General features: G+C 41.5%; 1 protein-coding gene across 1 annotated transcript; it reads left to right on the forward strand.

The window, feature by feature from the left end:
* The first annotated feature begins 503 nt into the window (after positions 1 to 503).
* On the forward strand, positions 504 to 27,641 carry LOC129324937 (acyl-CoA (8-3)-desaturase-like). Its single transcript, XM_054972396.1, has 11 exons — positions 504 to 728; positions 9,542 to 9,652; positions 9,975 to 10,172; positions 11,808 to 11,909; positions 13,310 to 13,438; positions 17,182 to 17,242; positions 19,040 to 19,113; positions 20,113 to 20,210; positions 22,808 to 22,904; positions 27,282 to 27,361; positions 27,515 to 27,641. Exons 1-11 carry the CDS (start codon positions 507 to 509, stop codon positions 27,639 to 27,641), a joined length of 1,299 nt encoding a protein of 432 aa, XP_054828371.1. The 5' UTR covers positions 504 to 506.

A 27,641-nucleotide genomic window follows, 5' to 3' on the forward strand; every position in this document is an offset into this window, starting at 1 on the left:
GTCTCTGTGAAGGAATCTCTTTGGTTCTTGGAAATCTTGAAGTTGTTCTTCCCATTCCACCCCCACCAAAAGACTCTCAATGACTGGTCCCCAGTTCACATTCTTCTGCTAAACCCAACCCTCAGACCCTTCCCCAGTCTCTTCTCTGCTTGAGAAAGAATGAAAAACAAAACGCTGTACCCGACCGCTTTCGTTCCCACGGATGCCTGCCTGGGCTATGATTTTAGGGGAACGCCGAAACCACTTCAGGGAAGAGAGAAAAGAGCAATTGGGCGAAGCGACGACCGATTTCCACCCCCACCTCCTTTTAGAGGCAAAACAAGCGGTGTCGGATTCATAGAATCGGAGCGAAGGAGCCAATGGGAACTTTGGAAGGTTGCTTAGCCAATCGAGAGCCGGAAGAGCGGAGCGCTTCTGGACGCTTGGCAGTTTCCCCGCCCTCCACGTGGCGCTGAAAAGGGCAGCGACGGCTCCGCTGCAGGTCAGGTCTCGTCTAGGTGGAGAAGATGGCTCCGCAGCAAGAGAAGGGACAACTTGATCCCGGGGTGGCTTTGCCCTCCTCGCGCCTGTTCACCTGGGAGGAGATCAACCTTCGCAATGGCCAAGGAGAGTCAGCGCGGGAACGATGGCTGGTGATTGACAGGAAGGTCTACGACATCACCCGTTTCCATAAGAGGCACCCGGGGGGTTCCCGGGTCATCTGCAGCTATGCAGGGCAGGATGCCACGGTGAGAAGGGAAAGGGTACACTCCCTTGGTCTGCCTCATGATTGTTCTCTTCATACTTTTTGAAGTGTTGCAGGACTGAGGTGTCTTGGAGGGCAGATTGGTCCCAAGGTAGATACCTGCTACATTTTTGGTTTGGGTACTTTCCCCCTCCTGTTCTCAGGTTTACTTAACCTTGTTTCTTACCTTAATTGAGGAGTCCGCTGGTTTTCCATGTGACTACATGTAGGTGATTCTACCTAAAGAAAATATGATTTCCTCATAAAGTTGAGCAAATTCTTTTAAATGTTTTATTAAACCAAACTTTCACATGCGCGCGCGCGCGCACGCACGCACGCACACACACAATAATTTGCTGCAACTTTATGAGGAGATCATATTTTCTTTAGGTGACAAAACAGTGCATCATGACTTCATTAGGTGTTATAAATAATGACTGCTTGATATTTATCTATGGTATTTAAAGTTGCAGAAAATTGTAGGAATGTAATAAAAGCCAGACTTGAAGCAATTGTGGGAAAATTTTAAGAATGACTACCCAGTAGCTGGACTTTGCTTAGCAAGACAGGATTTGAAACACCATTTGGGATTGAAACACATTTCGGATTGAAATCTTCAAAGATTAGGGTATTTTAGTATCTCTTTCCATTTGTATACACCAGTTGGAATAGGACCTGGGTATGCAAATGTATAGGACACATTATGGTTCCTAGGTGCACTCACGTTCAGAGTGGATTCTCATCATGGGATGGAGAACAGTGGATCCGCTCTGTACTCTCCAACTTTTTTTTATGATGGAAAAATTCCAGAAGAGTATCACTGCCTGTTTCTGGTAAGTATTTACAAAAGTAATGCTAGATGGAATATATCTATTGGTGTTTGGGGGCAAGAGGGTTTAATGTAAAAAAATGTATTTGTGATCAACAACTAACAAACAATAAGATGACTCAAATGCATTCAGGCTCTTCTTGCCCCTACCATCCCGGTCAACGGACTGAGCTTGTGCAAAAAAGTATATATATATATTCATTGACATTGCTGGTTTGGGATCATGCATCTATTTCCCCTTTTTATTGCACAGCTGCATTGTAGGCTACATCTAATTTAGTGCTGCAAATTTGGGAAACAAACCCTATGATTATCCCTCCAACAATAACCTCTCTATCATCCAAAGTACTGTGTTATAAACCCTCTAAACTGAAGATATTGAAAGAATGTATCTCAGCATTTTCTGGGTAATCTCATAGTTGGATCTATTTTATAAAGGACCCCAAAGTATTATCTGTTCACTTGATGTAGTGCAGACTCCTGTGGGGATATACAAGTTGCAATTAATCTCATGTTTTTACAAACATTAATATATTTTGCAATTTTCCTCATCAACTACAAAATATCTTTCATTGGAACAAATATTCCACCCTGTTTTAATTCTAACCATGAATTATTCTTATTTTATGGAAATCCTGCTGTAATCCATGTAAATGGAGCAACCTCATTAACTAATCTCACCTTTGGAACTGTTAAACCACAGTGTTGCTTCGTTCTTTCTTTTTTGCAAAGTTGAGAAACCAATTCTAGTTTTGTTTCCATTCCAAGCAAAACTCAGGGCAGATACATGTTCTCTGCTATCACCTTTTCATTCCCACAACAATCCTATGAGGTAGGTCAGGCTAAAAGACAATGATAGAACCACAACCACCAAGTGAAGTTTTTGACATGTGGGGATGTGAACAGAGGTCTTCCAGGCCCTAGTCTAAAACTACACCACACTGTCCGTCAGCTTTTGCCAATTCAATTGCAAAAAATCGGTAATAGAGTGCAATTAAATAAAAATATAATTTAGGCATAACGTTTATTTTTGTTAGAATCCAGATAGCCTTTCCAGCCCAGAAAGCTTCCATTTTTTCCATTGTAGCTTTAAAAATTATTTTAAAAATTGTCTTGCTTGATTTACCTATTTCATATGAGCTCACTGATTTTTGCTACTCAAATTAGCTGCTGTTTCAGTAATGTATTTTTGAAGCTGTCTGTCTCCTTTCTAGGAACAATGATGTCATTGCACAACCAGACCTGATTGGCTTTGGAATAGTGTTTGGCACAGTTCTTAAGAAGGCACTTATGCCAAAGCAGCTGCTGACGGGTTCAAGAGACTTCTGCCTGGAACCTGGGTGGGGCGTATGGGGAGTTAGTGCTGCCAGAAAATGTCTTAGAAGGGAATGTGCCTGTGCTTCCACTAGACAAAGACTTCCCCATTTCTGCACCTCCAAGCAGAAAAATCATTAAAAAAGAAGGCACTTTTCATGAGCAGAAAAAAAATTGTGACAGGAGCCCCTTCCCATTTGCTTCAGCAGTATTTCTAACCATCCTGGTTTTGCACTATTGTGGTGCCTTCCTCATGTCACCCATGTGCCATCGGCACTTAAGTATGCCTTGTGGCTGCAATACAAATTTATGCATGCATGTGTGTACTGTATATAGTCTCCAAAGTCAGAAGGAGTATTAAAACACTTAAAATGTTACTGATGGGGTGCTGTTTTGCATTTTATTTGAATATTTTATCATTATCTTATTTTACAGTGGTTGTTTTTAGCAGGTTGATTTGTTGTAGCCTGAAAGACAAAATGGCAGCAATACCTGGAATGTTCAGAATTAACTGTCTGGGATGCTGTGACTTTCCAAAGATAGAAGTGTAGCTCCTGAATAGATGGATGTCTTGTGGCACCTCAACAATTTTTTAATTCTAGTATAAGGTTTTGTAGATTACAGCCCACTTTGTCAGATTAAGGTAGTGGGTCCTCAATAAGCAGACATAGATGAGGTTGTGAAAGAAAGCAGTGTAACAATCAGAGTCAGAGATCCATGAAAAGTATAGGTTCTTTTTGTCCGGAAAGTATTAACATACAGGTGGACTAAAACCTGCCATAGTTCTTCATATAATTTCAGTGGCATCTTGCACTTCTTCCCACAACTCAGTAATCTCATGCATTTCCCAAAGTTAGGCTTCATTATAAGCATTTTATCTTTGAATTCATTACTGTAAATTGTTGCTCTAAATGGTGGTAAATAAAAATTGAACCTGGACTTGCACATTCCCTAAACTGAATGGGTTGCTGCTAGACCCAAATTTTGCACAGTGCAGCTGGGTTCATGCTTCACGAACATACAGTTCATGGGACTCGCCTTTTTCATGAATTTTGGTCCATTTGGGCCAGTCCGTTGGTCTGTGAGTCCAGACATCCTGGTGCCGATCTATCAATTCCCTAGGCAATGGAGAGGATGTCCGCAGACCTTTTGCAGACCTTAAAAACTTAATACTGAGCAGAGAGCTCCCATTCTGCTCTATGGAGCAAGGAGCAAGAATGAATTCCCTAGGCAACGGAGGGGTGGACGTTCTGTAGCCAATCTTAGCCCTCAAATCTTGATAGGCATCTTTGCCTGACAACCAGAGAGCTCTCATTCTGCAAGGGAGGGGTGGACATTCTGCAGTCAATCTTAGCCCTAAAAACCCTGATAGGCAGCTCTGCCTGCCAACCAGAGAGCTCCCATTCTGCTCTATGGAACAAGAATGAATTCCCTAGACAATGGCTGGGAAGGTGTCTGTGTGGTGAGTGAGGGGGCTCTTTCCCCACCCTTTTCTGTTTGATTTTCCGTCATTGCAACTTTTTGGTGCTGCTAGCTAATGCCAGTCAATTGGCATTTGCGACTCCAGTATCTACTAGAAGTTTTCTGGGGGCAGCCACTTTGGGGGTCTGTAACTCGGACGTCTGAAATGCAATCTTGACCAAACTTGGAGGGTGGCTGGAGAAGAGGCTGCTGAAGATTCTCTGCAAGTTTGGGTTCTCTGGGTGTAAAAGGACAGAGCCAGGGCTGCTGGAAGTGATGGACCACAGACCGACAAACCGGTCCATGAATGGGGCTGGTCTGTGAAAAGTTCGTGGTCCGTGAAAATCAACAGACCATGGGCCAGTGGTCCGTGGGGTTTTCCTGGTCCATGCCCACCTCTGGTTGCTGCAGGGCAAGATTTCGACCTCCTCTCTTAGCGATTTCCTCACACTACCACAGTATCTACTTTAAAAATGCAGAATATAAAAACGTTCTTTGCTGGTAATGATGTGCAGCACCAATCCCTCAAAAGCTGTCTCTGACCATGCAGACATCAATGGCTGGTTTGAATCACTTCTCCATTCACAGGTGCTTGCCAATCTTACGGCTGCTTTGGAGGGTAAATTCTATGAGATTTTAATACTCTGATGAGGTCCCTCCCCTTCTTAAATCCCACTGTTCGCAAGCTCCACCCTCAAATCTCCAGATATTTCCCAAGTGGAAGTTGACACCCTATTTCCAGCATGACTTGGACCTCTGTCCTACCCTCCAAATCTTCCTGAGAGATCTAGGGGATGGACTGGCATCTTAGAAGCAGGCAAAAAAAGTCCGTTACTATGACTAATCCGATAGGAACCCCCAAAATTCCTACTTAACTTCAAAGTGACCAACTAGTTCCACATCATTTTTTTTAATTTAACCAAATGTATATCACACCTTTCTGCCCTTGAAGTCCCCCTAAGCAACTAACAAATTAAAATATACATACTAAAATCACATTATAAAACTATTAAAATTAACCAAAACACATCATTAAAACAGTTAAAACCAGAACTTTAAAAACAGAACAAAGACATAAAAATGACAATTCAAACATTGGGCATGAAAGAGAGATCACTTACGGTATGCCAAACTAAATAAAAAACTCTTCACCCACTGGCAGAAGATGGCAATAGAAGAAGACAGACAAATCTCCCTTCGGAAAGAGTTCCAGAGTTTTGGTGCCACAACCAAGAAGGCCCTCTCCCAGGCTGTTACCCATATAATCTCAGAAAGCAGGGACACCCAAAGCAGGGCCTTTAAAGATGACCACAGTAGTCAGGTAGGTCCATAATGGAGTAAGGTGGTCTTTCAGATATGTTGATTCCCAGTGCTTTTTCTCTCTCTTTTTTTTTTAAAAGAGGTGCTGGTACTCATGATATTCTCCCCTCTCGGCCCAGGTCTCAAAAGCCCAAGAGGTGCCAGTACCCCATAAAACAATGCTGGTACTCAGGTACCCCCTGAAAAAAATGCCCTGTTGGTTCCAAACCATTTAGGGCTTTTAAGCTCAGCACCTTGAATGGTGCCTGGAGACAAATTGGGAGCCAGAGTAGATGGACCAAGGCTGGACTGATATGTTCTTTACAACCCACTCTAGTCAACATCTTTGCAGCATTCTGTACCAATTGAAGTTTCCAAACATTTTTCAAGGGCAGTTATACATATAGTGCATTGCAGTAATCTAATCTAGAGGTAACCAGAGAATGTACCATAGTGGCAAGATCTTTCTTGCCTAGGAAAGGCCACAGTTTGCTAACTAGACGAAGCTGGTAAAAGACACCGTTGGCCACAGCTGCTACCTGCTTATCCAGCAGTAGGTGTGGGTCCAAGAACACCCCCAAACTGTAGAACTGTTCCTTCAAGGGGAGTGCAGCCCCAGCCAGAACAGGTAACACCTTAAATTCTGGGTCAGACCTTCCACTTAGCACCAGTAGTGCTTCCATCTTGTCAGGATTAAGCTGCAGTTTATTAGTCTGCATCCACTGCAAAACTGCCTCCGGGCACCAGTTCAGGGTCATTGCCACTGGGAGGAAAGAGTGGGGAGCTTTGCAGCAAAAAAACACACCAAACAATGGTGGGACAGCTTGCAGAAGTCTTCTGTTTTCAGCCCTCTCATTGGCTGAACTGCCCAGAGCTGCCTTCCTTCCCCAGCCCCCAGGACAGATCCCATTTTCTGAGGGAAGTGAGTGCAAAACTGCCCCTGCCACTATTTGGGCTGAAACATGCTTTTGGAAAGACTTAATTGGCTTTTGCTGAAGCTGCTTGATGGCTTTTGTTTAACTAGTTACTGGCTTTATTATATTTTTCCTTTTTTTAAAAGCTACTATTTTATTGATGGTTGTGGATTTTCCGGGCTGTATAGCCATGGTCTTGGCATTGTAGTACCTGACGTTTCGCCAGCAGCTGTGACTAGCATCTTCAGAGGTGTAGCACCAAAAGACACAGATCTCTCAGTGTCACAGGTTTTATTGTTTTTGTCACTATTTTATTGTGTCACAGGTTTTATTGTTTTTGTCACTATTTTGTTTTTCTGTTGATTGACTGACCATTGGTTGGAGCCTACATTGGCTGAAAAGTTGACCTTGAAGTAAATGAATACATTTCTTGTTTGAATTTCCACCTTCATTGTCACTTTGCTGAATCTGTGAATCTTGTGTTTGTGTGTGAGAGAAAGAGCACATGCAAGAGAGAACACATGTATGCACACATAGGACCCATACATGGAAGCAAATAATATCTTTTCCAGCTCTGAAATAAGTACCCACATCTTTCATGCAAAAGCAAGCAAATTATTTGCTTGCATTTTCTACATCTGAACAAACTTATGGGAGAGAAGGAGGACTAAAGTCTTTCTTGTGGCCTCATGCAGAAACACCAGTATTAGGAATGCAGACATTACTGCTGATGCAGCCTGTCTATACATTACCACCTTTTTTGAAGGGAAAAGGAGAATAAGTGCTTTTATACATTTAACTATAATTCTCAAGACAGTGCTGTTTGTAACACCTCTTGCTCAGGGTTATGCCTAAAGGCAAATTGAGCATCTATATAATTATAGGTTAGAATTAATGATCATCCTTGCAGGTGTTGTATGATTTCTTATATAAATGTCAAGACCGCTTCAACTGGTCTAGAAAAGAAGCTCAACAAGTTGAGGTGGGATAGAGAAATTATTCATTTCTTCTGACATTTGTTTTCAAGTGAAGTTTTTTATTTATAATTATAGATCACTGCTATTTAAAATAAAATGCATTTTAAAGTATCATATTACCAAGTACAAATATTCAAATAAAAAACCCACCGTTGTTGTTTATCAACAATGAAATCCGGCAGTGAGATTTCCCATCAGGAGGTGCTGCTGAAACTGATCTTCCCTGAAACTGATCTTCATCATCACCTTTCTGTTTCAGAAGCAAACTCTGAGTCAGCTGTTAAACAACTATGAAATAAAATTGAGTTTTTATATCATGGAAAGTAAAGTAAATAATGAACAAAGTCCCCTCTCCTCTGCTGGCCTCACATATAAAGGTATTGCTCAAGTATTACTTCATTTTTTCCAGTTTTGCCATCTAGGAAAGCTAGGAAGTATAGTCTTGACAAAGAAGGGTAATGTTACTGTGGTGTACCTTACATTAATAATGCATATAAGAGAACTGAAAATTATATAATTGCTTACACATGAAGCTATTCCCAAAATTTCCTCATTATACATTATGACACCACAATGGGGAGTGGACAGGCTCAAAAATGTCACTGAGGTTCAATTTGAACCTAGCCCAGCAGCAACGTGAGAGATGGCAAGGGGTGTAGCTCAATGTAAGCCCTGTGGGCACCGTGGTTCAGCTTGCTTGCAGTCAGCAGTAGTGGGTGGGAAGAAGTGATGAAGTAGTTTATGCCTGTTGCTAGATAGACTCATGCTGACACTGGCTGTGTCCAAGTGAGCACTGGTAGTGCTGCTCTGTTGGGGCAGCCAAATTTTTTGACCCGTTCCTGACCCTAACTCTCAAGTTTTTTGTGTCATTATCCCTGCATATCCCAATAAACCTTTTTGCTTTTGCTTGTCTTGTAATCTTTAGGCACTTACCTTTTTATAACATCTTTTTAGAACAACTGTGAAGATCTAGTTTACTTTAATGGTTTTCCAATAAATATTCATAGTAGTAGTAGTAGTAGTAGTAGTAGTAGTAGTAGTAGTAGTAGTAGTACATGATAGTATTTGTTAGAGGCTATGCTAGGTTTGGTAATGTTTATTTATATTCATCCTTTCTCACTGATATTCAAGGCACAGTATAAGTCAATATGAAACAACTGAGACATTCAATAAACAATATAATAAGGATAGCATAAATTTGAAAACAAACAGAAATCCCATACAGAGCTGAAAAAGATGCTGAAACAAAGATAAGCAGATTGGTATGACATATTAAACAACATGGAACTATCCATTAGGAGCGTACTCATAGCAACAGACAATTCACAGTAGTACACCTATCCTTTTACCAACACATCTCTCTAAACCATTTCCTTACAGCACAGCCCTGTAATATATGTAAGAAACGCCCCGCCCCCGAATAATATGGTTTTGCTCAGTTTGATGAAAGCCAGGAGAGTAGGAACTTTCCTGACTTCTCACATTTGACTCCCTACAAAATATAAACCGCAAAGAGATGTCAACAAGTCTAAAGTTCTTGAATTTTGAATTTGTGAGTAAAATTTCACATTCAAAATTGGAAATGTTGTCTTAGAAAAAAATCCAGTGAATTAGGAATTACCACTGAGTTTCTTTTTCAAAAAATTCATTTCAGAACTATTTGTCAACAAAAAAACCCAGGCTCACCGATTTGCCTTCCATTTCCCTTCTCTCTAACTTTTCCTATGTCACAGGGCTTCTCAAGCATTATATAAAGTTTGCTTTGGACAAACCCTCCTTGTGTTTGACAGGTGTCTGTAAGCTTACCTTTAAAACAGCAGGGGTGGGGGGAGAACACAGGTTATCTCCTGTGCATCCAGGGGAGGCAGAAGGTGAATATTCATTCCCTCCTTTAACTAGCTGGGAAAGGTAGGGAGGAGGGCTGTTAGTATTACCAAAGTTTCCGCATGTCTGCCCAGGCATGATTAGATGATACAGAAAGATCCTTTTATTCATTTTCTCTTTTGGTTTTGTTCTGTTTTAGGATCCTTTCATGGCATTTCATGTGGATAAAACTCCAGTAAAGAAGTACATGAAACAACTCATGATTGGGGAATTGGCACCAGATCAGCCCAGCTTTGAACCCAGCAAAAATGTAAGCATGTCTTAACATTCACAATTGGAATAAAAACTTAGTATAATTTCCAGTAACTCTGCTAATGCTGAACCAAAGGATTCCCAAAGTAAGAATGTAAAAAATATCATTCATAGGCTTCTTCTTAATGTCACGATGGTCTATATCAGCTTCTGCAGTTCCATCTGAGAGGGAAGATACTACAATACTTATTTTAGTAAAAAGCTTAACCCCAGCTATTGAGTACTGAAAGTATATGTCTACTGTAACTTTTCTGATTCCTAAGACAGCTATATTGCATATTGAAAAACAAAAGAAGCTGCAAAATTGGATCTCTCCACAGAAATTATTAGTAGAAGACTTCCGAGAGCTACGATCCATTGTTGAGAAAATGGGACTCCTGAAACCAAACCCACTCTACTTCTTTGTGCTTCTTCTCCACATCTTACTTCTGGATGCTGCGGGGTGGTTTGTCTTGTGGTACTTCGGGACATCTGTGACTACGTTCATTATTGCTACAGCTCTGCTGCTGATTGCTCAGGTAATTTTCTCAAGTAGCCTATGCACATTTATTTAGGGGCAGATACATATCTTTATTACATAGGCTTAAAGTTGTAAAATACCTTTAATCCAAGCTAGTAGAAAGGAGGAACATAAGAATTTAGACCATAGGGTCCACTGCCTTTAGGAGGAATAGTGGTTCAGTCTTAAGCAGAGTTATACCTTCTAAGCCCATTGAGGTCAGCTCTGCTAAGAGTAGCACTGGAAGTCTCTTAAGTCAGCTGAGGAAATATAGGTTGCTGGAGGGTCAAATGGAAAACCACATGTACCACTACTCCAGCTTTACATTTGTTTTATTTAGACAATTTGTATGCTGCCTCTTGAGATCTATTTGAGGCAGATCATAAGGAAACAATAAAACAAAACAAGATAGACAATAAAAACAAGTCAAGCCAATAAAATTAAAAATTAAGTTAATAAAAACATGACAATTAAAAACACCAGGATTTAAAAGCATATTGAACAAAAAGAACTATAAAATAATACTGATTAAAACAGTCTTCAGGCTTGATGTAGACCATAAAACAGCTTTAAAAGGATGGAATGTTGTAGTTAAATGCCTAGGTAATGAGATATTTTGGCCTGGTTTCTGAAGGAATATAAGGTAGACACCAGGTGATCCTCAAGGGAGAGAGCATGCCAAGGACAAAGTGTCACCACTGAAAAAGCCCCTTCTCTGGTTGCCACCTGTGTCATCTCTGTAGATAGGCGCACAGAGAGCAGGGCTTGAGAAACGCTGGGCAGGCTGGACAATACGGGAAGTGGTAGTAAGAAGTGCCTGGAAACAGACAAGCATCCACTGTAGATAAAGTGATCAATTTTCCAGTAAGAATATTAGATTAAGAGACAAAGTACACGTGTCTTCCTAGTAGCTGCTCTTCAGAAATGTAAAAGTGAAGGGTGTTTAGATCTCTTGTTATCTTAAAGCTCAATCAGTCCCATCTTAAACTGCAGGAAATGGGATGGAAGTAAAGTGCAATGGGATGGAAGTGCAGTCCCATATAATTTCATATACCCACAGAAAGTCAATTAGACAAATTCTTAAAGGATAGATCTATAAATGACTTCTTGCTTTAATAACTCTGTGTTTAGTAGTCATATTTTTGATTGCTAAATCCTAAGGAAAAGCAGTGGAGGATAACCATCACCATTCCAAAATAATTGCCTGTGGTGGTTGAAGGGGGGGGGGAACCCCTAGACTGAATAACAGCGTATCCATGGCAGTTCTGCTTGTGCTTATGCTTGTGCTATGGTTGGATATATTGACAAGTCATAAGTTACATCATCATCGTCATCACATTCGATTTATATACTGCCCTTCAGGACAACTTAATGCCCGCTCAGAGCGGTTTACAAAGTATGCCATCATTATCCCCACAACAAAACACCCTGTGAGGTGGGTGGGGCTGAGAGAGCTCCAGAGAGCTGTGACTAGCCCAAGGTCACCCAGCTGGCTTCAAGTGGAGGAGTGGGGAATCAAACTCCGCTCTCCAGATTAGAGTCCCACGCTCTTAACCACTACATAGCCCTAGGATTTACAAGGAATATGTACAGTCCAGTCTTTACTTAGATGCAGCTAACATCAAGTTTTCTGAATTACCGTTCTCCTTTTTAGTCCCAAGGAGGTTGGCTACAGCATGACTTGGGGCACCTTTCAGTCTTCAGCAATACAAAATGGAACCACATTCTTCATGAGTTTGTGATGTGCCATCTAAAGGTAAATTTATTGATAATCTAGTTGTTAAGACTGGCCAAAAAAGAAATATGCTTGAAAGGATTCAAAAGAATACCACTGCCATTTAAAGAACAGGTTCACAGCTTAAGTTGCTGTTATATCCATGTTCACAAGTAAAGCCTCCTCTGTGGCACAGAGCACTTTTAGCCAACTTCAGCAAGTTTGATCGTTGCCACCCTTGGTTAAGAAATGTGATTTGGCCACAACTATCCACTCTTTAATAGCATCCAGGTTGAATTAATGCAATATGCTTTACTTGAGGCTGCCTTTGAAGATGGCTTGAAATCTTCCATTGGTATAAAATGTGACAGCATTACTTTAATATTCAAAGAACTACACTGGCTCCTTCTTGTTTTTCTTCATGCTGGTTATGACCTGTACATTTCTTCAAGACCCTGAGACCAGGGTAATCAAAGGCCAGCCTCCTCTCATATAAGAGCCATTAAGATTGTCCAGGGAGGCCCTGATCTGTGCACTTCCACCTTCTAAATTAAGGGGATGAGGCTAGTAGAGAGACAGCCTGGAAAACACAGGAAGATGCCTTATACTAAATCATACCATCAAGGTCTGTACTGTCTGCTCAGACTAGCAGTGGGTCTCCAGGTTCTCAGGTGGAGTTCTTTTACATCACTTGCTGCCTGGTCCTTTTAACTGGAGATGCTGGGGATTGAACCTGGAACCTTCTGCATGCAAAGCAGAGGCTCTTCCACTGAGTAACAACCCCTCCCCATCTTAGGTCATTTCCCCATGTCTTAAAAATAGCGCCCTACTCATGGAACGCTGGCGGCTCTTTTGCGCAATTTCTGACGTCAACCGTTTCAAAAACGGGGGCAGGCAGTTATGATTCCATTTTCGCCACAAAAATGGAATCATAACTGCCCACCTCTGTTTTGGAAACGGTGACATCAGAAATCGCATGAAAGAGCCACCAGCATTCCATGAGTGGGGTGCTATTTTTTAAGATGGCCTTACTGCGGCACTTGCTGTACTCTGCTATTCATCTGATGCCTGCATGTTCATTTTTCCATGCTGGAAAATGTTTCTTTTGCCCAGATATTTTGTTGAAGTGGCATATATCCATATCATTTTTTAAACTCTGACTATGCCTCCTGTATTGACCTTTTTAACTGTTTATGTGGCTACTATTGTTTTTCTTCTGATTTACTGTTTTACCATGCAATCCTAAGCAGAGTTACTCCAGTCTAAGTCCAGTGAAATCAATGGATTTAGACTGAAGTAACTCTGCTTAGGATTGCACTGTTAATATTTTATTGTTCACTTTTCTCCCCTGAATGAGCAGATTTATTTCTCAGCAACTGTAAATTTTTACTACTAAGATGACAACTGTGGCCATATTTCTCTCTTTCCATCTTTCTCTACAGGGGCTTTCAGCCAAGTGGTGGTCTTTTCACCATTCTCAGCACCATGCCAAACCCAACTGTTTCCTGAAGGACCCAGATATTGAAGTGCATCCCACAATATTTTCTTTAGGAAAACCTCTTTCTGAAGAGGTAAGAAGTAATGGCATTTCTGGGAATGTTTGGATGAGGTTTTTTTTAATCCATACCAGAGTAAGAAACTGCCTTAGTGTTCCTGGTTAATACAAGGAGTGACTCTGCTTATTCTTCTAAAAAGTTTTAGTAGAATTGATATAGTAGAGAACCAAATTCCCAGGTGTGGTAGCGGTAGCTAGGGGGCTTTTGAGGAGTTTAGGCTAGTAAGCTGGCTGTGACTTACATCTCTCAGGCCTTGGTAATTCACACTTCTGTACTCTCTTGAATGAAGTATTAACTAGGGTTGCCAACTGCAGATTAGAAACTTTTGGAAATTTGGAGGTGGAGCCCTGGGAGAGCAACGTTTGGGAAGGGGAAGGAACTCAGTGGAGACATGACGCCATAGAGTTCACCCTCCAAAGCAGCCATTTTCTCCATGGGAACTGATCTCTGTAGTCCAAAGATCAGTTGTAATTTTGGGAGGTCTACAGGCTTCACCTGGAGGTTGGCAGCCCTAAATGTAACACATACTACACGGGGCTGCCTTTGATGATGCCTGGGAGCTTCAGCTAATGTGAAATGTTGTGGCTTGACAAGGACTTGTTTCAGGCTCAGCAGCATTGGCCTCCTATTAGTTTCTGTGCCTGCGGCCTATGTACCTTAAGGAGTGCCTTCCTTCTCCCACATGTACTTCCCTGTCCTGAAAGAGTTTAAGAAATGCCTGGGCTCAAGGCCTACACATTCTTTAGTGACACCCTGAAATGCCTTCCTAATGCAGGCACATTGGGTGATCTCACTATTGAATTTCTGGTATTTGATGTGCCTTGTTCAAAAGACTTCAGTACTATGATCCTGGCTTTTGCTGCTTGAGATTCTACTTCTTTTTATTCAGTTTTGTGTCATTTAGGCTGTTTTTAGCTGGCTTTATGATGGCTTTAGGTTTCTGTTTACTTTTATTAGTAGTAGTACTATAAATATTCATTTTATCATTATTATACTGCTTCAGGAGCTACTTTAGTGGCAGAGAATGTGGTCTATAAACTGTAAATGTATGCCTGTACATTTAGTAGAATTTTAAGTGGTGTCAGGGGATCTCCCGTTCAGAGTAGTGATAGGGAAAAAATAAAAAATGACCATTGGGCCAATGGCATGATATCACTTCCTGGCAAATCCTGAAAGTGTCATCACACTTCTCTAGGAATTGCTGGAAACTCTGTGGTAAAAAAACTTTCAGTGATTCCAAGAAAAGATTGGTGTTACTTACAGAATTTCCTGAAATTAACATCACACTGATGGTTGTTTTGTTTCCCTGTTCCCCCTACCCTGGTCTTTTGCTGGTTGCCAGGCCTAGCAACCCTAAGTTGTACATAATAATGTGTAGAGATAAAAACTAATGCAATATAGAAAGTGTTGACTGGAAAATATACTGCTTACTGCTAAAGTTCTTTTGGCAAAATGTTAGGAAAATCTTATACGAATCACAACTCAAATATGTAGGTGATAAAGATTTGGCTAATTATGATAATGAATAATCTCACATATTTTGGATTGAAAAATCCATTGTATTGATTTCTTTTCTGGAATATGGATCATTGTACTGCAACAGAAAGAGATCCGAGGAAAATTTGGAATAGCTGTTGTAAGTGCTATGAATTCACCAGTAATTTCTGTGAAAAGAAAAGATTTCCATCTGTCAATCAGGAATTCCTCATCTCCTCAATTCCTCTGCAGCCCTAAATTGCCCTTTGAGATGCTGCTTCTGGGGGACGCCCAGAAACAGTATGCAGGGGGAGTTAGAGGTCTGCTATAGAAATGGGGAATTGGCAACTATAGCTCCCTTCCATCTACAGAGATCCTCCCTGGGATTCAACCCCATGGTTTAATTTGTATTTATTTTCATATCTTTCTATTTTTATGTAATGTTCAAAAGTTGGTTGATTATTACATTACAAATGAGGGGGGATTTTTTTTCCCTCTGCCAAAATTCTAGTACTTGGGGCCTCTCAATTAAATAAACTGGTAGTATATTCAGGACAGAAAAGACTAATGAATTTTTCACAGTGCATAATTAACATATAGGACTCCCTACTAAAGATGTGGTGATGACCACTAGTTTAAGTGACTTTAAAAGAGGATTGGATAAATTACTTTAAGATATGTTTATCGATGGCTATTTGCTATGCTAGCTAAATTGAACTTCCAGCCACTAGCAGATTAGTGATCTATGACAGGCATGCACGTGCAAACACATGCGCGCACACAACGTCCCCCTTGCTTGTTTTGGAAATGGGCTCAGGATAGCCTATGAAACTTTCAGTTTATTGGCAAATACATCACTTTGTCCAGGCCTGATCCTCACTGCTCCCTAATTCTTCTCTGGTTCATGTGGTGTTTATGAACCATAGAAAAAAATGTTTAGCACCCTTCCCCCTGCGCTTAACATCAACTTACCTGGTGTTATTGCTGCAACAGAACTCAAGAAAGAAGCCGGGTTGCCAGGGCACCCAGGGGATGGGTGTGTGTGTGTGTGGCAGCAGGTACTTATTCAATGTGCTTCCACCTCTCTGGAAAATAACATCATTTCCAGCGTGATACAGAAGCGATGGGTTGTGGCAAGAGCTGATTCTCTTTAAAATTGGCCCCAAACTTAGTGGTTGGAGCTGATTTCTAAAGAATTGGTGTTGGCACGATCCTTTGCTTCCCCATGGCACTGGAAATGATGTTATTTTCTTGTTGGCCAGGTTGATATATGCACACTTCACACATGTGCCTCAGGCCTGCCCCTGGCATTTACAGATGACTCCCCCCACCAGGTGAGCAGCAGTGTGTGGGGGAGGTAGAGGCTGGGGGCAGGAAATCCCCCACTGTGGCAGAGGATCTGGCAAGCCTGGAAAGAAGAGATTACCCATAGGTATCCCTTAGCATTGTCAGCCTCCAGGTAGGGCCTGAAGATCTCTCACAATTACAACTTATTTCTAGACCACAGAGATCAATTCCTCTGGAGAAAATGGCTGCTTTGAAGAGTGTATTCTGTTATTCAGAACATTTGTATGGTGCCTTACTACACAAAATATGGTCCCCAAGGTGGCGAACGTGAAAACATAAAAACATTTGAACATTAAATCAGAATTTTAAAATGTATAAAATAATAGTTTGTGTTGTGTTTATTGAGCTTTTTTACTATCTTAAGTGTTTTAAATTTAAATTGCTTTAAAATCTTTTAAAATTGTTAGTGTTTTAATGTTTGTGGCCTTGGGGACCCTATTTTGTGTAGATAGGTGGCATTGCAAATGTTTTAATTAAATGAATAAGATAAATTCGATAAAAACATATAAACACACAACACCAAAACCAAGAAGGGAGGGTAAATAACAGTTATTGAGGGAGTGCCAAATGAAACAAAAAAGTCTTTATTTGCTGGTAGAAGTTGATAGAAGATTATATGGCATTATACTCCACCCTCCCGAGGCTCCACTCCCAAAATCTCCAGGAATTTCTGAATCCACAGTTGGCAGCCCTACTCTCTCCCTCCTGGCACCGTGGACACTGTGCACCCAGTGCACTCTGAGGAGCCTCGTTCTCAGAATATGGGATATCTAATGCATTGGACGCCTCATAGGCAGTTGCTGAAGGAATGCAAAAGATGGAAAAATCTGTTCTTGTCAGCACCATCCACTGGCACTGTACCGAATCCAGGTCAGTTAAACTAACCATGGATTAGTTGTTACCTCTTCATGACCTTTAACACTTTTTTTTTACAGCTGGGCAGGCAGAAGAAAAAGTACATGCCTTACAATCATCAGCACAAGTACTTCTTCATCAGTGAGCATTTCCACTTTTCTCGCACACTCTTTTGACCAACACCTTCTGACTGATGCCAGCTTGCTGGTTCTTGTCATCATCCTTAGCATTTGTCTTATTCTTCTTACTTAATGTGTACATTGGGGATGGGGGGAGAAGGGAAACACAGTGTTTGAGTCTGGTACATAATCAGTGGTTAATAAATATGAAATAACTGTAGTATGAGTTGAGGCCTCCTCCATTTTTCCCATCCTCAGTGGTACAATTAGTAGATCTGACCTCAGAACTATTAAGTGGAATAAAGTGGTAGCACTCTAGATTGCATATAGATCAAGATGGGTAACCATATTTGTCTGTCTGTAGAAGTAGAAAAGAGCAAGAGTCCAGTAGCATCTATAAGACTGACAATAGTCATACGATAGTATTCAGATACTATGAAGAAATGAGTTGCAACTCACAAAAGCTCATATCCTACTACAAATTTTGTTAGTCTTATAGGTGCTACTGGACTTTTGCTAGATTGCGTATGGGATCATATACTGGACTTTCCCCTGACTATAAGCTCCCTGCACATAGCACATGGTACAGTCATGAATACTACCTTAGTCTACCACCACACTGTAATATGTCACTCAAGCACTTGAGAGGAAACTACTTTGAATTTAGTGGAACTTATTAGTTGCAATTAAACATCCATAGGATGAGATGGATTTCAGATTGTTGCTTCAGCCACTGTGAGAAAGAACAAAGCATTTCCTACTATTGCAGCTTATGAGAGTATGCAGTGGTTTGCACAAGACTAGCTCATCCACATAGTCAGACTGAATGGGGGCCATCATGCATGAAACAACAAGTCTTGGTTCTCACATTACTTCTTCCATGGCTGGCTCCTAATTCAAACTATGGAGCAATTATGTACCAGAACACTCTGCAACATGTCAGGGGTGTTTGGAAATCTCAGTTTGGATGAAGTTGCTTTCATTCTGCTTGTGCCCAACTTCAGCTGGTAAATCAAACAAAGCTTAAGTTACTCTTAGACAGCATATAATTGAACATTATTTATTTACTTGATTTATACCCTCACTTTTTCTCCACTGGGGGCCCAAAAGCAGCTTACACCATTCTTCTCCATTTTATCCTCACAACAGCCCTGTAAGTTGTTGGCTAAGGATGTATGAATTGCTCAAGGTCACCCAGCAAGGTTTCACGGCAAAGTGGTGACTCAAACCTGAGTGGCTCAGATCCTAGTACAGCATTCTAATCAGTACACTACACTGGCCATCTCATAAGTATGAAGTTAGTCAAGGCATACCACAAGCACATGGAAACAGGGAGATTTGCATTTGTGCAACTGTGTGTCAATCACATCACATTAGAAAGGTGGCGAAACCCAAAGTAGTGGAAGCATTAGAGGGAGCAAAAACAGGCATTAGGCAATAAAGGTCTAGCCCTAACAGTCAATGTGGTATAGTAGTTAAAGCTTACCACATAGGGTTGTGCAAGATTAAAATGGAGGGCTTCCAGTGTATTATGGTAAGAACATACAATAGGCCCTTAGCAATTGCTCCAGCAGTGCCATTTCACACATTGTGAAATTATGCTGGCACTGTGAAGAGGTAATACTAGTATTCTAGGATAAAGGGTTTTTTAAATCACTTTAAGGAAGTAAGCAGTTAACAGAAAAAATCCAATTTTATTTCAGTTTTGGTGTAATTTTAAGTATGAGAAAGTTGCCATTTGTATTTTGTTTTTTGGGCAACTTTCAGGTGATTAAAAAAGAATGATTAATAATTCTGCCCATTTTATTTCCTTCTGTAGCGATGCCCCTTGCTGTAGTTCCAGTATTTCAGATTTATTCAGTTTATTTCATATTCCAACGCAAACTATGGAGGGTAAGTGTTCTAAGATGACATATAATCCTTCCCAAGTATTAAGATGCATTTTTGCACTTTGAAAAGATCTCAGGGAAAAGCCCTGAGAGATGGTCACATGACCCTATTTTGGGGTGTGGCTTTAATCTGTCGACCAAAGAATTCGCATGTAATAAATAAGTCTTTCTTTTTAAGCAAGTATCACTGACAAGTTTATGATGACCTTCATGAAATTTTTGTACACAGTGCCTCATAGGATCACTAGGGAACTGAATCTCTGAACTATTCAGAGGAAAACCAGGCAGAAATTGGTTTGATTGCTTCCATCAATTCTCTCAGAAAACAAAATTGGACTCGAGCTGTATGAACTGAGCATCTGCATAGTTAAGGGAACATGTCATGTGTCAAGTTTGATGCCTAACATTAAACTGGAAATTGCTGGGGGAGGGAATCCCCCCTCCCCAAATAAGTAGGCACAAGGTATGTATCTGTGCCAACAATGAGTCTGATGAAAATGTTACCTGTGGGGCCAGTGGACATCGCATCAATGCAGTGGTAGTTTTGAGGAATCCTTCTGACCCATCCAACATGCTCATATAAAAGGCATGTAGATTCTAAAAAGTCTTTGAGGTTGGATGTCTCAACAGATAATAGTATATGTCCAAGCACAATAAGAGATAACAACAACAACAACGTGTGCTTATATACCACTCTTCTAGACAGATTAGTGCTCACTCAGAATGGTGAACAAAGTCAGTGGTATTATTATCCCTACAATACAGCTGGGAAGCTGGGGCTGAAAGGAGTGGCTTACCCAAAGCCATGTATTGTGAACTCATGACAGCAGAAGAATTTGAACAAACAGAGTGCTGATTCACAGCCTAACCACTTAACCACTATGCTACAACAGCAGATGTGGGAATGGTGTTCCACGTGGTCAAGATGTGTGTCTGCCTGAGGAACCATAGTGGCACTATATGACTATTGTCCTGACTCAGTCCTTTTTTTCCTTTTTCACAGGAGTTGGCATGGTGTGCTACGTACTTCATCCGATTTTTTATTTGCTTTGTGCCCTTACTGGGAGTGAAAGGTGTTTTGGGAGAACTTCTTCTGCTCATGTACTGTTCATCACATTTCTATTCATCACTTCTTGTTTTTTCTCTTTCTCTGGATTCCAACATTAAGCTTTCCCACTGCACCAAAGATTACTCTTAAGAAATGTTTCTTTTTTCCAAATAACCAAAGCAACAGAGGATGGGTTGGATATTTGACTAAGCCATTGCAGATGGGATTTTCATATCATCTGATATCACCCAAACACTGAGTTTTTTAATGGCATATCTATACACATTTGGCTGCAAATGTGTAGCATAATCAAGTAATATACATGTGCGAACTCACCTTGATTCAGCTGCTATTTCCTATATTCATTTTGTTTCTTTTATTATTATTATTATTTATTACATTTCTAACTTATTTTCATGTTTATATGGAACCTAAGCAGACTGGAGCCTATGCAACTATTTGAAAATGAAAACAATAATAATAATAACAACAACATTCAATTTATATACTGCCCTTCAGGACAACTTAACACCCACTCAGAGTGGTTTACAAAGTATGTTATTATTATCCCCACAACAGAACACCCTGTGAAGTGGATGAGGCTGAGAGAGCTCTGAAGAGCTGTGACTGGCCCAAGGTCACCCAGCTGGCTTTAAGTGGAGGAGTAGGGAATCAAACCTGGTTCTCCAGATTAGAGTCCCGTTCTCTTAACCACTACGCCAAGCTGGCTTTTTTCAGCTTGACAGCTACTGGTTTAGAATGGAAGTAGGGATGTGCACTAAAAAAAAAATGTCTTTTTCAGATTCTGGTATCTTAACTCTGGTACCATATTTATTCAGTATTTCCAGTATCTGGATCCGAATATACCAGTACAATATTCAGATTTGGGCTTTATTTGAAATTCTGAATATATTACACTCCATTGTTCCCTATGGGGGCCCGAAGGGCTGTTTTTCAAGCGAACTATACCAAAATTGCCAAGAACCTAGTCCTGCCTGTCCACTAAATTCTCTCCACATTTCAAGTCTATTGGATCAAAGGGTTCAGTTCTGTGGACCCCTGAAATGGTGCCCCCAGCCATTATTTCATGGGGGGGGGGAGATTAGTCAGTGCTTTCTCCAGGTCAAAGCCAGAAGCCTAAAAAAATCTTTACCCAAACAGACATGAGCAACCACACTGGCCAAGCCTCCCAATGCAAGCAGAAATAACAAAGCCCAACCGTACCAGTGTGAAACCAGAGAATCCCAACAGAACCAATCTGAAGCAAGGGACATTGTTACAAACCCAAGTGAACCAGTGTCACTTTTACAAGCCCAACAGAATCAGTGTCATGCTGGGCCGGGCCCAGGGCCAATGCATGCCTAACAGAACCAACATAAAACCAGAGAATCCCAGCACCCAAACTGGCAAGCCAATAGTGCCAAGGCAGCCAGCCAAACCTGGCAATGGCATACGGCAGGCAAGCAACACTGACACAGACACGCATACAGTAACACTGCCTCCTTTCCCCATCTTCCTGTCACTTGTGAAATCTGCAAGGGGGATGGGATAAGGTGCTGCAACCTTTAATTTGTATTTCCTGGATATACCTAATATATTCAGATAATTGGGGAGTGTAGAAACAGGTTTATCCGATTATACCTAAAGAAGACAGATATTTCCAGATATATCCAAATAATATCAAATAGGTATTTTTCAGGTATATTTTTAAACCAGACGTACCAACATGCAGATTCCTAAGTAGATGACCTTGATATGTTTATATCTTTCACAACCATATTTATATTTACTGAAAATTAGTTATCAACAAATCAAGTATTTCCTGTGCTCAGAATGTGAGCTTAGGTAGCTCATAATGCTTACCTTACCATTCCAAACTCTTCTCTGACTATCAGAACCAGGAAAGAACTTCCCTCCCTCCTATTTTGCTCTGCCTCCTCCCCCTTTCATTCAGTCTCCTGCTCATGCTCTTATGTTGTCCCCTCATGATGCAAACAGCAACTGAAGATGGCTCCTTCCCAGTGTCCCCCCCGCCCCCACTCCTTCCTTGGTACATTGAATTTAAGGTTTTGCACCCTAGGTAATACATTTTCAAGGAAGCTCTTGGTACACCGCAGACACGGCCATAACAGTATCCAAAGTAGTAGAAAAGGGAGAAGTTGAGTGGGAGAGAAACTTTCTTCTGACCTATTGACTGACCACCCACCCACCACCAGCTATAGTTACCACTTCAAAGTGAGGATGGGAGGGAGGAACAATGGAAGGAAGAGAGTTCATGTCTAGATCAGAAATTGGACATTTATTTTAGTGACTGGCTCAGCTTTGCCAATAAAATAAGCAACTATTTTTTTAAAAGCAACTATTTCACTCAAGGTGAGGGATAATCCCTTGGCCTCTATGGCCTATTTATTTATCCCTCCAGGGCAACTGATTGGTTGCTGTGTTAAACAGTAGGCTAGACTAGATGAACCACTGGTCTGACCCAGCAGGATCTGCTTATGTTCTTGCACCCTGTCTCTTTTTAAAAGGAAGTTCCAGTGAGTTCATTGGGGAGCTTATTTCCAAGTTAAGAATGCATAGTAAACTTGGCATATGTTGCCTGGAAAACCAAGACTGGTTTTAGGCCCTAACTTCTCTGTCTGTCTCACAGCATTCTGGAGAGTATCTTGTTTACATGGATATCACAACTGAACCATATTCCCATGCACATTGATTATGATGGAAACATGGACTGGTTCTCTACACAGGTAAGAGATCCTTCCCACATTCTCACCAGGAGCTATATGTGCTTCTGTGCCAGTGGCCTAGGGAAAATATTTGACCATGTATGATGAAGTTCATCAATGAGCCGAGAGGCTAGAAAGACACAAAGAGGGAAGCATAGTGGGAACAAGAGATTGAAAGAGGAAATTGGAACTGGATATGTATTTATGTAAGCTGGTTTACATATTCATGAAGATTTGGTTACTGTGACACTGGATTACAAATTGCTCATGAGAAAGAGCTAAGAAAGACTACACAATGAAAAATCACCCGTGTATTTAGAAAAATATTCAGTTGTTATTATTTAACAAAAGGACGATCACGACGTGAAAAATTCATACAGTGTGGAAACAGTGCATTCATATACTCTAATTATATCTAAGAATGTCCTTATCTCACAGTCCAAACCATGCAGGGAACTCCATGCCCTGCTCCGATCCTCTTAGGAACAAGGCAAGTACTCCGTGGGTAGAAGAGATGGTAAGTATGAATCACTTATGATCCTTAATATATTTGATGTCTTTTCTTCTCTTTTCTTTCCATACAGGTGTCTTCCCAGATGTTATTTGTAGCGTCCAACGAAAAAGCAGCCCTAACTGCAACCGGCTAAGCGGCAGATTTCGTCCTCATGACTTCCTCAGGGGCTGGTGGACCACCTGTACTCATAAATGTATGTCTCACCACCCAAAGAGCGACACGCATGTCGCTCTTTGGGTGGTGAGACATACATTTATGAGTACAGGTGGTCCACCAGCCCCTGAGGAAGTCATGAGGACGAAATCTGCCGCTTAGCCGGTTGCAGTTAGGGCTGCTTTTTGGTTGGACGCTACAAATAACATCTGGGAAGACACCTGTATGGAAAGAAAAGAGAAGAAAAGACATCAAATATATTAAGGATCATAAGTGATTCATACTTACCATCTCTTCTACCCACGGAGTACTTGCCTTGTTCCTAAGAGGATCGGAGCGGAGCATGGAGTTCCCTGCATGGTTTGGACTGTGAGATAAGGACATTCTTAGATATAATTAGAGTATATGAATGCACTGTTTCCACACTGTATGAATTTTTCACGTCGTGATCGTCCTTTTGTTAAATAATAACAACTGAATATTTTTCTAAATACCTGGGTGATTTTTCATTGTGTAGTCTTTCTTCTGTACCAGGTATTGCCTTGTTATATTGCATGAGAAAGAGCTAGCATAGTCCTGACACTTCAGGTAATAATTTTATATCACACAAAAAGCAAAATTTTCAGTGGAGTCTGAATCAGCTGCCATTCACTAAGTTTTGAAAAATCAAAACTGAAATTGAATAATATACATATTCAATTGAAATTGAATAATATACATGCCCATGGAAGCCAGCCTGGAGGGGAGAAACAGCATATGTGTTGTGCTGGAGACGGCAATAATGCCTCCTTTAACGCTGTGGCTATGTTCCTGAAAACAAAGTGCTAAGCTCAGTAATAGGTATATTTCAGTTTGTTTCCGTTTATTATGATCAAAGATCACAGTTTTACACACACACAAATTTATATATAGACAGTAAAATGTGTAGCTTATTGGCACTAATTTTGGTAAAAGAAAGCAGATGTTCAGAACTAGTTAATTAATCAAAGGTTTTGAACATTTGGTTTTGTGTTAAGCAAGCCAAAGCACAGGGTTTAGCCATTTCGACAGGGGTTTCATCAGAGCAATCTGAAAGAAGGAGGGCTGTATAAACTTTGCCAAATTAGCCTGGCAACAACAGGTATGGAAATGCTGGTTCTAATGGGGATATGTTCACAGTATCCCCATTCCACGAATCCCCATGCTGATGTGGGAATTCGTGGAACAGCCCTGCAATGGCTGAACTCCTTCCTTCACAATCGGGGACAGAGGGTGGCACTCGGGGAATAGATGTCTGCTCGCCATTCTTTGGTATGCGGCATCCCTCAGGAGGTGATTCTTTCCCCGATGCTATTTAACATCTATATGTGCCCCCTCGCCTGGTTAGCCAGTAGCTTTGGGCTGGGTTGTCACCAGTATGCGGATGACGCTCAGCTCTATCAGCTGATGGATGGCCAGTCTGATCTCGCTCTGGATTCCTTGGCCAAGGGTCTTGAGGTTGTGACGGTATGGTTACATTAGAATTACCTGAAATTGAATTCCCTGAAGATGGAGGTTCTGTGTCTGGGTCGTGGGGTGATTGAGCTGGGGACCCGGCTCCCAGCCCTCAGCGGGGTACAATTGAAACCTTCGCCGATGGTGAGGAGCCTGGGTGTGGCCTTGGATGCCACACTTTCAATGGAGGCCCAGGTTGCGACCATTGCCAGGTCAGCCTTTTTTCATCTTCGACAGGTCAGGCAACTGGCACCCTATCTTTCACCCCGGGACCTGGCTACAGTAATCCATGGAACGGTCACCTCCAGGCTAGACTACTGCAACTCACTCTACACTGGGCTTTAAAAGTTAAAAAATCATAAAATCAATAATTTTTAAAAATTAGCCCCTGGCATGACATCAGCCCCAAGTTCTGCAGGGGCACACTTGGCATGCATGCACAGGTGAGTTCCCTATGCCCCCAAATCTTTCTGCTCCCCCCTGGTTTGGAGAAAGGGGAACCTGGCAACCATGTTAGGAAGAGAGATCTGCCTCTCCCAGAACAAAGCAACATCATTCAATAACAATGGGGGTGATTCTCTCCCCATTGTTGTTCAATCTGTATATGTGCCCCCTTGCCCAGCTGGCATGGAGTTTCGGATTGGGTTGCCACCAATACACTGATGACACTCAGTTGTATCTGTTATTGGATGGACAGCCTGGCTTGGCTCCAGAAGCCCTGATTAGAGCTTTGGATGTCGTGTCTGGTTGGGTGAAGCAGAGCAGACTGAAGTTAAATCTCACAAAGACGGAGGTCCTGTACTTAGGTCATGGGACATTGGAGGGGGGGATCCAGCTTCCAGCCTTCAATGGCACACCTCTTGTGCCCGTTTCGCCGGTCAGAAGTCTTGGCGTGATGCTGGACTCCTCTTTATCAATAGAGGACCAGGTTGCAGCAGTTGCCCGGTCTGCTTTTTTCCATCTTTGGCAGGCCAAGCAGCTTGCTCCCTATCTCTCAACCTGTGACCTCGAAACAGTGATTCATGCAATGGTCATCTCCAGATTGGATTACTGTAACTTGTTCTACGCAGGGCTTCCCTTAAGTCTGACCTGGAAATTACAATGGGTCCAGAAGGCTGCTGCCCGTGTCTTGATGGGTGTGCCTTTCAGGACACATGTAACTCCAGTTCTGCAGCAGCTACACTGGCTTCCCATGGAGTTCCGGATCAGGTTCAAGGTTTTGGTGTTAACCTATAAAGCCCTAAACGGACGGGGACCAGCATAGCTGAGGGACCGTCTCTTCCCATATACTCCCCGGAGGGTGCTGAGATCAGCCAGTAAGCACCTACTGGTGGTCCCTGGCCCCAGGGAGGCTCAATTGGCCTCAATGAGGGCCAGGGCCTTTTCGGTCCTGGCCCCAACCTGGTGGAACTCTCTGTCTGAGGACACCCGGGCCCGCCAAGATCTTGTCTCCTTCAGGCGGGCGTATAAGACGGAGATGTTCCGCCAGGCGTATGGTTGAGGCCACCAGAGTTTCCACTAAATGAGCCTCTCTCCTGGTCTCCTCTATGTAGGGGGTGTTGACCATCTACCCCCTATATATGAGCAACCATGCATGTTTAAGCCGCACCTCCACCTCCATCAGATATTATATGGTTTTTATACAGTGAGCAGGTGTTTTATTAGAAAGCTGTGTTAATTTATTGTGATTTTATCTTGTATATTTTATCTTCTGTTGTAACCCTCCCTGAGCCCACCTGTGGGGAGGGCAGGATATAAATATAATTAATAATAATAATAAATAAATAAAGAGGAAGAAATTTTAGAAATGGAGCTCATATGAAACTGCTTTACAGATTCAAACTCATGAATCACTTCAGAAGTGAATGTTGACTTTTTGGATTCCCTGGCAAAGTAGGGATTTGAACCTGGATCTTCCCAATTCTGGCCCAACACTAACTGCTACAACAAAATTTATATTTTTGTTTTTGACATTTTATTTTGAGGCTTAGGTTAGACAAAAATGTTAAATACAATTGTAGAACAGTAATGTAAACGCACTTTAAATAAAAATGCAATACTGTCCATGACTGTAGCACTGGAAAGGAATTGGAAAGAAAATCAACATTTTAAAAGGATATTTGAATTAGTACGATTTGCTCTTCCTCCCCTTCAAAAAATCCGATAAATATGCCTGAAATGAATTTAACAGACAATGAAATATATATGGATCTACACTCACTCTTTTCTCTCTCTCCCTTTCTTTTTTCCCCCACCAGCTCCTGGCAACATGTAATGTGAACCAATCATTCTTCAATGACTGGGTAACAGGGCATCTGAATTTTCAAATTGAGCATCAGTGAGTATAGAGATAGGAAAATGGAAAAAATATTCTCACAGGCAACACTAGCAAATTGACCTATTATGGTAGATAGGCAATTGCTCCAGAGGAGCAGTGCATCCAGCAAGGGAAAAAACATCCTAGTACAGGTTTCTTCTTTTCTCTCTGCAGCCTTTTCCCTACAATGCCTCGACATAATTTTTGGAAGGTGACCCCTTTGATTAAGTCTTTGTGTGCCAAACATGGTATTGAATATCAGTCAAAACCCCTGTTTGCTGGCTTTGCAGATATTATATAG

This window comes from Eublepharis macularius, chromosome 2, assembly GCF_028583425.1.
Source record: "Eublepharis macularius isolate TG4126 chromosome 2, MPM_Emac_v1.0, whole genome shotgun sequence".
Lineage (NCBI taxonomy): Eukaryota > Metazoa > Chordata > Lepidosauria > Squamata > Eublepharidae > Eublepharis > Eublepharis macularius.

Bases quoted from the DNA above. Each gene is read 5' to 3' on its own strand.
- LOC129324937 (XM_054972396.1), top strand. From the start codon at position 507: ATGGCTCCGCAGCAAGAGAAGGGACAACTTGATCCCGGGGTGGCTTTG. The intron at 11,910-13,309 runs GTAAATTTATTG...CTTTCTCTACAG, and splicing joins TTGTGATGTGCCATCTAAAG to GGGCTTTCAGCCAAGTGGTG. The intron at 13,439-17,181 runs GTAAGAAGTAAT...TTTTTTTTACAG, and splicing joins GAAAACCTCTTTCTGAAGAG to CTGGGCAGGCAGAAGAAAAA.